The following is a 13,088-nucleotide window of genomic DNA, read 5'->3' as shown; positions in this document are numbered from 1 at the left end:
ATTTCTGAGAAATCATCTCCCCTATTTCCCTTTCTTGGATCATATCATATTTTGCTTCGTGCTTTTTTCTATGCCTTTTCGGTCTCACGGTCCCGTCTTTGAGCTTGCTTGCTAACCTAACTCGCATTGCGCGCCGCCACGCGCGCTCCGGAATTTATAGACTCTTCTACCACGCATACAATCCCGCGATCCAACAGCTGACACGAACCAGCTGAACGAATTAAAACGACGTAAACGTAAACGGCTCAGGAGTTTTAACCCTGAGATCTTTATCTTCGAGCGAACGAAAGGAATAAGAAGTTAGGCATTTGCGCAAAAAGGGCACGAGAATGTCTCAGTTTCAGGGGTCTCCACCGCCGCAGGGTGGTTATTATCCTCGTAAGTAGCTTAAGGTTTTTTTTTTTTTTTTTAAAAAAAAATTTAAAAAAATTTATGTTATGAGGGCTGTTTGCATGGGAATCAGGCGAAGGGGGAGAGGCGGGAGGCGAAGAGCTAGGCGAGAATGTTGGTGGTTGCTGATTGTTGGAGGGGTTACCGCATGCATGTGGTTTGTGGCGAGGAGGAGGAGGAGCGGGGTGGTGATGGTTCTCGAGTCCAGGCGCTCGGGGTGGTGACATGATATTATATGATATTATATCCACCCAATGCGTAGACGAGAGAGATATCATGAACTATTACGATTAAACACTAGCACGACCGGGTGAAAGAATGATGCTAACATACCCCCCAAAGCCCCTCCGGAGAAAGGAAACTACCCACCACCATCCGGCGCACCCCCAGGTCAACAATCCTTCGCCCCTCCTCCTCAGCAATCCTTCGCGCCCCCTCCACAGCAATCATTCGCCCCACCACCAAATCAATTCAGTCCACCGCCTCAACAGGAACAACGTGGATCACAACAATACTTCTCCCCACCACCCCAGAACTTCGCCCCCCCTTCAGGTCCCCCACCGCCGCAGCAAACCCCGCACCAGCAACAGAATTTCCAGCCGCAGGGGCCACCTCAAGCTGGACCTTCTGCGCCGGTTGGTCAAGTTGGAGGGACGATTAGTCAGGAACTTGTGGGACAGTTCAATGGTGGGAGTTATAGGATTGACCATCGGGATTCGAATACCATTTTGACTATGAACTTGGCGCATGGCTGTCCTATTATTGCCAAGCCTGGTAAGACCTACCTGTTCCCTTCCGAGATAACATAAAATAAAAAATTGATATTAACGAATTACGATAAACAGGTGCAATGGTAGCCATGGCCGCCACCGTAACCCTCAAAGGTTCCGTCAAAGTCTCCCTCAAAAAACTCATCAGCGGCGGCGAACTCGCCCATTCCACCTTCACAGGACCGGGAGAAGTTATCCTCGCCCCGGCATCCCTAGGAGACGTCGTCCCAATCCGTCTTGACGGAAACCAACAATGGACGATGGGTAAAGACGCCTGGTTGGCGAATACTCAGGGTGTTGTAAGAGACTACAAAAGCCAGGGTATCGGAAGCGCAATGTTCTCTGGGGAAGGATTGTTTGTGTACAAAATCACGGGACAGGGGGTGCTGTTCGTGACTAGTTTGGGTGCTATTATTCAGAAGAATTTGGCGCCGAACGAGCAGTATATTGTTGATAACGGACGTAAGTATCTTATACTAACCTCCAATCAAAACTGCACCGGAAGGCTAACGATACGATGAAAACTAGATCTCGTCGCCTGGAACTGCAAATACGTCATCGAAAGAATTGCAAGCGGCGGTATTATCAGCGCGTTATCGTCGAACGAAGGTCTTGTCTGTCGCTTCACGGGACCAGGAACGGTGTTTATTCAGACTAGAAATCCGGCAGAATTTGGTTCTTGGATTAGGTCGCATGTGCCAACAGGTGGGGGCGGCGGAGGCGGTTCCCTCCTTTTCTTCTAAACCCGTTTTTTTATTTTATATATACACATATATACCGTTATTTTGAAGCTGGGGGGAAGATGTTTGTAAAGGGTGTTGTGGATCCTACACATTCCCTGAAGATTTTGTGGATTTCTTTTATTTTCTTTGTTTGTTTCGTGGGGTTTGGTGAAGGAGAGGTAGCGTATTCTTCTCTATTTTTTGTATGGGTGACTAATATGTGGTGTGATGTGTGAAAACTAGGTCGGTAAGCAGCGTGAAAGTATTTGTTGATTGAAACGTCTTGTTGGGGAGCTAGTTATAGCCTTTTCTTTCACTTTCATTGTTACTGGGGTTGGAGAGGGGGTTACGATATATTCATGAGAATTGGATAATGGGATTTAAAGTTACAGAATGGATGCCTATGATAACACCTAGGTACTTATGTGATGAGGGATGTGGATGGTGTTTGTGGATTTTTACTTCAACGTGACTGATTAGACTAACCGGCTGAAATTCGATATTTGAAGCCTTTGGAAGGATATTCTACGCTTATAAATTTAACAAGCTAGAAGGCTGAGTACTTAAGCTGAAATGTATAACGTTATGGTCTCGTCTCCAGATTCCTCGAACTCGTGATAACGTTATGTATAGCTTAAGATCTGCTGCAGGGGAAAACTAACGGTTATTGCGGGACGGAAAATCCGTCCTTAAGATAGTTCTCGGGGTAATTAAGAAGGCTTGAACGTCTTTGTATATAAAACGGTTTATGTATATAGGTAGCTACGCTGTCCAGAGCTCCTTGTGTTATGCTATGTTATGTAAGCAGGTAGAATTCCATAGTAAAAGTAACATAGTCATTTGATTGCATGTACTGGCTTTGAAATTTTGCACGATTGCACGAGTACAAATGTTAAGTCTAATCATGATCAGATAAGACGACGACGTCTACTCGGGGATGTAGGTAATATTGTAAAAATTGTAGGTTTAAGATGGTCTCATACCGGAACATCACATAGGGAACCCGAAGAACCGCTTTGCTTGGCGGGAATAATTCTAGTCGATCAAGTGCGCGCGAAAGAGCTCGAGGTTAGGATTATGATTATGATTATGATGTAAGAACGGGACATCATGGAGACAGGATCAGCACCTGAACCGCTTTTCCCTCTGTGACTTTCGGATACGGGACCGGAGTCACCGAACTAACTAACTGATTCCAGTACTATCATGAAACTGGACTACTAGTACTACAATAATGAAATTTACAGTACCGATAAGCTTAGTGGAAGTGATGAATCCGGAGTTTAATAATTAGAATATACTTAACTAAGTATTTACTTAGTAGGTACTGACCTCATATGCTCATGGTTCGATTATAGCCTGCACTCTCAATATTGAGTCAGCCAGCTGCTAGGGGGTTTCGAGACCTACCACGTGAACTCTCACCAGACTAACCTGATCATAACGATGTATAATGTATAAGCCACACAAGTTGTGGTCTTAGATGTCTTGCAATGAGACACTTTGTACAACATGAACGGCATTATTGGTTTCCGAGAGGTTAGTGGATGACTTTTTTTAAAAAAATTTTTTTGTTAAATTTGCGGCGCTGGTTTTAGTAGCAGCCTGTGTCACTTTCATGTCTAGTCTCGAGACTATTTCTTGGAGGCTGGTATATGAGACGACCTAGGAATAGATACTTTGCTTCGTTGAGTGGCTGAAAATGGGCGGGTTTATTAAGAGACCAAGTCGATATCCACGGACGCCGTGGACTGGTCCGGTTGGTCATTAATTGATTCCCCACGATGATATCATGATATCACGACGCACGATTTGGATATCCGGATTGTCCAAGATGAATTTTTCCAATTGCGGAGTATCTGTAGGTCTGGCGAGCAAGGAGAATATGACGACTTAAGATCTTAGGTCTAATGTATGTAGTCTGTCTAGACTTGCATGATGTATGCTACTAAGGACTGATACAAGACGAACCAATAATGATCACAACACAAGGATTTCTAAACTTGATGTTGAAATAAATTTCTGCCAGGGGAAGTCGCAGACAGGTAGGATCGAGGGATCAAGTTCGATCAGTTACCTAAGTGAGTACCTCAGGTACCATGTCTGGGAACGGAAAATTTGATTGTGGAGATAATATAACCGGCGGCGGCGTCAAAGAGTATTCGCATTTGAAACCCTTTATTATCAATGCGATTTGAAAACGATCTCCTACCCTATAGGCCTCTGCAAGCTGCAGCTCTGCGGCTGAAGGACAGGAAACAGAAAACGGTGAAGTTCCCCTGAAGCTTCAAGCCATTCTGATCGCGAAGCAAGCGAGAAGGGGTCATGATTTGTGAACAGTGCATTGTTTGGCGGGAAGTGCCCTTCTTTGAGCTCAGACCCTGTAATTGTAGATGGAGAGATATGGTATATAAAATTCATGGATCTTGAGGTTGATTGTTATAACAGGCAAGATGAACCGAAAAAAAAAGGAGTGCATGTGCCAGGTTTATGCGAGATTAGCGGGCTGTCTGTGCCCAGCTGACGAACGCCTCCGATCTTCAAAAGCCCTCGGTTGGATTTGAGACCCGCTGTTATTGAATTGGATCTCCTTTCGCAAGAAACCGAACATCTTGATACATTCATCAGACACGAGACAGATTGTCCAGTGTACGTATCTATCGAAATATCGAAAAAGCGGAAGTCAAAAGAAAAAGCTTGTCTGCCTTCCCGAAATAACTTGGCGACCAACTGTTTGAGGTAGGATATTGCGAGATGGAGTTAGGTTGGTGCTGGCCTAACGGCAGTTGGCTTGGTTCCGCTGTTGTCCGTGAGGTGTTTTGTTGGTCGCGCATTTTGTGCGAACACACACCCTCCTCTGATTTCCCGGACCGCACTTGATTTTTTTTCTTCCTTTCATTCTCCAAATTCATTCATTCATCCGTCGGCTACGCAATCATTTAGGCGCAAAAAGGGGGGCACAGGCATTGCGCTGCAGGGAGTTGAATGTCAACAAGGAGAAATGACTTGCGAAACGACGAACGGCGATTGGTGTAGACGCGTGATGTTAGCGAGCTACTGTTGGAGTAACAGCACGGCGACAAAAAAACAATACCCTATTAGGGGCCTGGATTGATAAATGATAAGCAGGGGTTCAACATGTTTCAGCTCGGAAAGACGGCCATAACGGAAGCAAAAGTCGGAAGCGATAGCTTGACTTTTGGTGAAGGGGAATATCTGGGTCTTGGAAACCCTTTTGCGCATGTCTTAGGGGGCACTGGAGTGAGAAATGCGAAAAGCGATGCGCTCGATGGTGCGAGATCTGTGAGGTCTCCTGAGTTGTTGGCAAGGTTGCCGAGGCCGCTATGTACCGGCCGCAGGACGGAAAATCTAGGCTTGCTCGGGCCGCATTGTGAGCACCAGCAGAGGATGGGTGCTCAGGCTGGACTTGCATATGTATCGGGGGACTCGGGCATCCTTATCTTGAGCAGGGACAGTGAATCAGTGTCTTGAATGTTGGAGGGATGGGTATCCTTCTTTTTTTTTTCTTGACAGTCTTAAAGGTAAGTAGGATGAGGAGAGAAAGCTTTCCCCTGCTTCTATATTGAGGTCGAATTGTCAAAGTGTCTTTGAGACATCTGGGGATGTTCGGTCGTGCACAAGCGAGAGCGATGCTGATATTTGAACGATCACTAGATCTTGCATTAGGAGAAGTTCGGAGCTGAATCTCCCGGAGAAATCATGCGGTCTTTCCCAGATCCGGGCCAGTCCTTCCAGGGCTACGGAGTATATTAAGAGAGACTTTTGCTCAGCCTCTACCAAGACTGACTCGACCTCAGAGACTTGTGAGGTTTGGGGATGGCCAAAGGCAAATTTTTTTTTTTTTTTTTTTGAACCGTGGCCTAACCCTCGGTGTGGCTAGAACGGAGATCTTTGATAGGTTTCCGCGAAACATACCCGCTGAAAGCGTTATTTAGTCGGAAGGGCAGGAAAATCCTGCTGCAGGTGTCTAAAACGAAATCTTGGTCTAGGTCCTCACAAACCAACTGGAGACGATCCCTCGTGGGTGTGGGAGCAAACGAGTTGACTGGACCGCTACCTGAGCGCACACCAGGTCTTTCAGTCTCTGCAACCAACAATGTGGACGAACGGAAAATTCGGTTTATCAGCTGCCAAAAGTCCCTTATGGACTTCCCTGCAGGTGGGAGCGCCCGTTGAAGCCTTAATTGCCGAATCCCTGCCGGATAAGCTTACTCCTCCAGGAATGGAGCGCGAGTTAGCGAACGATTTGGTGGTTGTCGATATCATGGCGATGGGATTGATATCACACAGCCAAGAGAACATCTAACCTAGAGGCAAGACATGGCTTGGAATGTTGATCATAACCGACATTTGATGCTCGACCGGCGGTTCTCGGCCAAGTTGTTTGGACGTCATGACTTTCCAGGCAAGGCGTTAAAGGAATTTGTATCCCTCCTCCGTCGATTGACTCGAAGTTTCACGATTCGAAGACAGTTCTCCGTTTTCCGAGTCGATTATGATGTTTAGGATGGGAAACACGTCTCCCTTTCGCTTCGACGGGGCTTCCCATATGCAAGGTGGTGGAAGATTCAATTTTTGTAACTCCATCGGTGGGATCGTGAAAAAGAATTTGTTCACTACCAGAACCGGCGGCCACAGTCAGGGCACTGGAATGGCGGGATATTAGGGCTAGAATGCACCTGGGATAATGCTTCGATGCCTTCGATAAGAGACGTGACATATCAAACTCTCATGTTCAAGTGAGCGCCTGGCCATTTCAGAATTCTGAAATACGATGCACATATATCCCGGATCTGCAGAACGACACGAGCGAGAAAGAGACGGAACGTTGAACCACGAACCTTCTTGCTTGGATGAGCCAGGCTGTTCTAGTTGGCTGTGTTTCTCTTTCGTATGCAACTGCTGTATCAAGTAAAAGAGCCTGTAGGCTGGTGGTTGAGATCCAACAAAGTGTTCAAGTTGGACTGACGAGCTACCGTACGGATACTATATCGCCGCCGCCCTCAACTTGGAAGTATGAAGTGCCCTAGGCGGCGATCAAAAATTCGCCTCGAAGCTCAGTAAAACTTGACAGCTGGTACTGGCGACTGCACGGTTAACTACTTCATTCTATCCTGAATGGCATCTTCTAATGGCCCAAGGACCGAGCTACGGCTAAGATCTTCCTTATCGACGGGCCAATATCTGCATTAGCTCATAATTGGATTGGTGGGCGCAATGTCTCCTACATGATCTGGCCGTGGGCATCAGGAAAATGCATTCACGTCGCACAACTAGCGAGATAATGCATCGTATTCTTTGCCTGAATTCAGCCGACGGTATTGCGATCTGTGCGAGACCAAAATCTTCAGCGAAATGAGAAGGCTGTACTGAGCCACCTTGAGGCCTTTCTTGGAGAACTAGGTGCGGCATGCATGGCCGCTAGACCTTGTCGAACGTCCCTGTTCGTTGTCATATTACTCAGCGGCAGGCCATTGACGTGATCCGTGCGAACAGACCAGTCCTATCCGAGTAGCGAACGCCGTTATCCATATGCGTCGACGCTTCATGATCGAAGTTTGAAATGTTAGTTTGGAGGCCTAGTCGACAGTGTGAGGCCTTGGTTAGTCCTCGGCCTCGGCTTTCTTGCTATGAGATCGAAACCCCCCCCGGGCGGTCTGACTAGCCAGGTATGACTACAACCGTCTATCATCCCGAATACCAGCTCTCTAGGGCTAACCTCGTGCGGTCTGCTTCATTAGCTAGCTTTCCGGGGCCAGTCGAGGCAGATGTTTCATTTGGCCCAACCAATGTCGTTGGAATTTGTCGTGTTGTGGTGTTGCATCCCAACATGGAAGCAAGCGGATCGGTGCACGCTGTGACAGCAGCAAATATGAACGATCATATGGCTCTCCAAATTGACATCGACGGTTTCAGCTTTACGGCTTCCAAATGCAAACCTCAGAAGATTACTGGGAATTCAGGCCATCGATTAAGCTTTTAAAGCTGGTTCAGAATCGTACGAAACGGTAAGCCCTTGTACCTAGCTCGTTAGCGAACTTCGCGTGGCGGCATCTTATACCTTCGCGAGAAAGAGGGGGTGTTTGGACCTACTACAACTTCAACATTCCAGGCAGAGTTTAATCTCAATGCCAACATATATGGTACATATCTGGATGCTCGGTATACTTCATCTGGAGAATTCCAATAAATATTTGGTGAATGTTTGCGGTCGAAATTGCACAGGTATGTTATTTGCTACTCTACCGGTTGATGCCTGGAAAAATATCTCAGCTATCGTGCTATGGACTGTGCTTCATCGACCGATGCTGACGCTTTTGCGTAGGCCACACTTTCCACCCTATCGGCTAAAATGTCTACGCAAAGAAAGAAAGAAAAAAGACTCTTTGAAGATGATCAATCCCTGGTATGATGGACGCTAATTGCTATTCCTTGCTGGTAGCTGGTCCTGTCGTGCGCGCAATTTTCAATGTTGCCTCGAAGATTGCTTTGTTCTTTGCATGGTTCGAAATATTGTTTTTGAGCGCACGAAAAGAAAGAACAAAAAAAGAAGACAACGGCTTTTTACCAATGATAGACGCATGGTCTGCGTAATTGATACCAAAAAGAATATCATATATTTCCAAATATCGGCTCGATTCCTTCCACAGAAGGAAACCATGGGTGACGAATGCGTCCTGGTAAAACTGGATAGGAATGCACTCCTTTGGTTCTTTTTTCTTCCCATTACATCAATTTGATGCATATGATTTCTTCATTGACACTAGACGCTTCTATCACAAAGCGCCCATACCTTTCAGAGAAATTCCTGGCCATTGCAGATGGTCCCGACCAAGGGAAAAGCAACTATCAGCTGACATGCGCAAGGTCCCCCCCCTGCTCCATGCCGCCTGTCCACAAGCCCAAGTAGCGCCCGTACCCTAGACATCCAGATTATCAGGCGCCTGCTGTGTCGATTCCCCGGATAGGAAATTTCGCTGCATCGGTCCACGTTCCTCAGCGTGGCGCGTTGGCAACGACGGTTGAATGAATGCTTGGATCGATACGAAGCCTTCTCGGTCGCCCGGTTACCTCATCTTCGATATTCCAGAGACAATGGAATCCTCAATGTCATGGGAGCCTGCCATTAAGGACCGTGTCAATCAATGAAAGATTTTAGGGCAACCGCAAATTTGCTAACGATCCGATGAGAGGCTGGACACCCAAGACACCCTGTTATCATGATTTGTTAACACCTTCATGGAACGGTCGAAAATTCTCATAAATCAGAGTGAACCTCAGACTGTAGAAGTTCCCTTTTGTTTTCGCCATTGACTGTTGGCTTTCTTTGTGAGCCTCGTCTATACGCAGTTCTCGACAGTCATCGCCCAACCATTACACCACTCTCGTTTCATCAATAGCTCACTCTCGTTTTTAATCTTTCCTTTCTCCAATTGCCACTCGTTTTTCAGTTCTGATCAGGAAAGGACCGACTTCGATCCTTCATCCTCCAGCAGAGTTTACCTTTTTGGGGTTTTCGTTGGGATTGCTCGTACCATCAATACGAATCGTCCTCCAACAACCTCAAAAAGTATCTCGTGCGCACACCTGGCCATTCTAGACCCCCACAATCTATACATAAAGTCCAATACTTTACTGTATTAACTCGAGGAGTAATCTCAAGGGCAAGATCTGCGTCTGCACGGCCTTGAGGACGGTGGGAAAGCGAGTTTAGGTGTGTTGTCGTCACGGTCCCTTGGCGTATCGCTCCGGGTCCGAAGAAAGAACTATATTCTCTCTCTGTCTCTGCGGAAGCTACTGCTATCAAGAGAAGAGAAGGAACTATATTGATCCTAAAGTTGGCCTGAGGGAGAGAAAAAAAGAAGATCGTCGCCAGGTCTTCTATAACTTGGGAGTGTCGAGAGCTGATAGAGGGGCCTTGGTTCCTTTTTTTCCCGTTTCGACTTGACACATTCCTGGGAAGTATTCCGGGCGACTTGAGTTCAGATGTGGAAGCAAGACGAGAGTAAGGATGCCCACGCTTCCGAAAACGGGGTCCAGCCTGAATCATGGTGGTCGAAGGACTCCTCTTGCTCTATAGGTGCTACTACTGGGGAGCAAATGGAGTCTTTGTTCGCAGAGTACTTGCATGCGCAGCAGCAGTCGGCCACCGAGGTAGGATATAAGGGAAAAGCAAGTGCAGAGGACCAGACCGGACCCCTCAGGGCAAGGTTCGAGCATCCGTACTCGATTGGATCTTACATGCCACCCCAAGTCCCCGGGATCGAGGTTACCATGAGTGAAGGCCGCCACCACCCTACCCCATCGTGGGCTAGACAAGACGGCTTTGAGACAGGCGGAACACCGTATATCCTTGACGGTGGTAACGGTAGTCTAAAAAATTTCAGGGACGAGAACGAGGATGAAAATGCAGTTGCAGTTGCAATTGCAGAAGAAGAAGAAGAGGACCAAGGAGAGGTTGGTGACGCTCAAACCCAAGGAGCACTTAATACTGCCATTACTACTACCATTAATACTACAGTTAAAGGTGGTGTGGTGAGCAGGCATTATAATTCAGATGCCAGTGCCAGTGCCAGTGCCAAAAAGGATGGAGAGCTAGAGCGAACCCTAAGCCCGTTGGACTCGTCTAGTTCTACCTCTGCGGACCTTAATAAGCCCAAGGTCGACCAATTGCAATCGCCTGCTTCACCTCTGCCCGGCTCCTTCTCCTTAGTGAAACCCGAAGGTCCTAATAAACAGGGCTCATCCTCACCATCTCCTGTGAATACCTCCTTTCCCATTGCTTCTCAACATCAACCTCATCTTTCTACTACTGGTACTAGACTCAAGCCGGGTTATTTGACGAACTCAACCGCAAGACGTTCCCTGTCTGCAGTGCAACGGTACCGCCTCTTAGACGAGCGTCAGGCTAAAAGAGCTCCACTCTGGAGACGACGAGTTAATTTTAAAAGCTCATTATCCGACACCGAAGAAATGCTCGCAACAGCTCGAACTCGCCAGGCTTATGATATATCAAGCCCTAATCCAATGACTGAACCAATCAGGTATCAGGCCCATTTGGAGCCCTCACAATTTCTACAAGCTGGAAACAGGGCAACAGATCACGGAGATTTGTTCCCGCTTTCCCCGCCACTATCTAGTGCCCGCTCGAGCTTTTTGTGCCCAAACAACAATGTTGCACCTCACTTAAACGGCAACTATAACCTGTCCACCGAACCTCTCCCTTCAAACGTCGAAGCAAACGCTATCAACTTGCTCTCTCGACCTAACAGCATGCCACAACTTCAAGAGCAAATGGAAAACTCTTACGCCACCGCTCAGGGTCGTCAGTATCTTCATCACTCCCCAAGTAATGAGTATCTCTCGCCGGGGAATTCTTTTGATGACCCAATGATGAAGTCTCAGCCACCTGTAAGCGCCTATTCTGGTCTTAACGCCTCATGTCTAGTCACCGAGCCTTTCGACCTGGAAGATGCTGAGGGTTCATCATCCTCCGCCCAAGGATCTTCACCTCAGGCCTGGTGGGGTCAAGGTGCCGGTCTGGAACTCGCACAAGATGGAGCTCCTATGATCTATCCTGCCACTTCTACCCCTTCTGCCACTCCAAGTGCCTTCACTACTTTACCGAACATGTCGCCCAAGCGTCGGTTTAATCAAACACCTTCAAGCGATAACCTGCACAACCAACTACTGATGCTTCAACACCAGCAACAGCCTCGTTCACCAATGCTTGAACAGGACCGTATATATGCATTCATGAACGGTCAGCAGACCCATTCTGCGATGCCTTCTCCTCCAGGCTCTCCAGGCTATTATTTGGGTCCGCAGATCACAAGCGATAGTTTTTGCTCCCCAACGAATCCGACGGGTGTCAATTTCATCGATCCATTCAACAACTCAGGGCATCATCAGCCACAGCATCAACAATTCAACACCTTTCCAAGACGGACTCCACTCTCAAAATCGATCCTAGGATACGATGCCCCAGTACAATCTACTCCACCAATGCCCATCCGAACAGTTCCATCTCACGCCAGCCATTCTAATGGCATCATAACAAGGTCTTCCTATCTGCGAAAGTCTGGCAGCCTCGGCAGGTCCGCACGCATGCCACCCATTAGCAAGAACGATCCAAAAGAAGTCTCCTTTGTCAATTTCACCCCTCACGATGCCACAAAAATTCTAAGTGGAGTTGCACCAAGCGGCAGCTCAAAAACCAAGGCACGAAGAGAAAGGGAGGCCCAAGAGAAACGACGAAAGCTGTCAGAGGCAGCAGCAGCCGCCGTCTTGGCTGCTGGCGGCGACCCTTCGGCTATCGAGAATATTGGTTTCTGACCTCTTGCCATGGGCTTGGATGACTCAAAATGCCTTGCCCATTTACCAATCTGTCCTACATAGGTGTCTTGGAATCTTCAAAAATCTTCTGTGGTATCTTTCCTTTTTTTTTTTTTTTCTCGGCCTTGCTTTTGTCGGTGTTCTGTATACCCTTTTGCGAATATCAAAAACTTGGGAAGATTTATTTGGTTGGGCTTCTTTTTTTTTAACTCCTTTCTTAGGTTCAGGGATTTTCATTTGGGTGTTCCACGTTCCACAGCGGTAAACGGGATTCGATATTGGTATTTAGGGTCAAACTGGGCTCTTCTTTTGGTATTATCAAATTATTCTTATTTTATTTGTTTCCCTATTGTATTCAAATTTCGGAGATAGCCCCCTAGGGTGTACATGTGATCTGCTACTGCTACTACAGCATTGGAACTCTTTCCTTTTACCACAAAATTTATCTCCTTGTACGATGCCTTCACCGCTATGTGCTAACAAGTTTCACTCTACGTACGGAGTTTCAAGCATGTGCCACACGATTTTCATGGTTTTCCCCTTTCTCTTCCTCATTCGTGGCTACATATGTACGTGCCGAAATGATAACGACGTTGAGGGTTTGGGGCCAACAAAGACGACTACCGCCTCACGCTTTCCTCCCGTGGCACCCGCTGGTTCTCGCCAATCTCGCTTTCCACGCCTCAAAATTCGGCTTACCGAGAAGAAGTGCCGCACAAAAAATTGTGCGATAGCTCATTTGCTCGAAATCGACGGCTCTCTTTTCTTGCTCTCTCTCGCAAACTATGTTTAATCACTCATTCAACCGCTTTCTAGGCTTCTTTCTAGCGTTCTTACCAATACATCCTTT

At 47.2% G+C, this 13,088-nt stretch overlaps 2 protein-coding genes across 3 annotated transcripts; both read left to right on the top strand.

The window, feature by feature from the left end:
- Nucleotides 1–329: 329 nt before the first annotated feature.
- Nucleotides 330–2,133, top strand: DFL_005574 (uncharacterized protein; the record flags this gene model as incomplete). The annotated part of the gene is made up of 5 exons (XM_067634853.1): nt 330–378; nt 733–1,164; nt 1,236–1,622; nt 1,689–1,865; nt 2,126–2,133. The coding sequence occupies 5 exons, from the start codon at nt 330–332 to the stop codon at nt 2,131–2,133; spliced, it is 1,053 nt and encodes a 350-aa protein (XP_067489342.1).
- Nucleotides 2,134–9,889: 7,756 nt separating this feature from the next.
- Nucleotides 9,890–12,238, top strand: DFL_005573 (uncharacterized protein; the record flags this gene model as incomplete). 2 transcript variants are annotated; one of them, XM_067634852.1, is made up of 2 exons in its annotated part: nt 9,890–10,663; nt 10,726–10,815. In XM_067634852.1, the coding sequence occupies 2 exons, from the start codon at nt 9,890–9,892 to the stop codon at nt 10,813–10,815; spliced, it is 864 nt and encodes a 287-aa protein (XP_067489341.1). The 2 variants fall into 2 exon arrangements, with proteins under 2 accessions (XP_067489341.1, XP_067489340.1); XM_067634851.1 differs by having other exon boundaries at nt 9,890–12,238.
- Between the last annotated feature and the right edge of the window lie 850 nt (nt 12,239–13,088).

The sequence above is a fragment of the Arthrobotrys flagrans genome, assembly GCF_004000055.1.
Source record: "Arthrobotrys flagrans strain CBS H-5679 chromosome Unknown unitig_9, whole genome shotgun sequence".
Lineage (NCBI taxonomy): Eukaryota > Fungi > Ascomycota > Orbiliomycetes > Orbiliales > Orbiliaceae > Arthrobotrys > Arthrobotrys flagrans.
The sequence above is the reverse complement of the archived record's forward strand: the minus strand, read 5'-3'. Positions and strand labels throughout refer to the sequence as shown.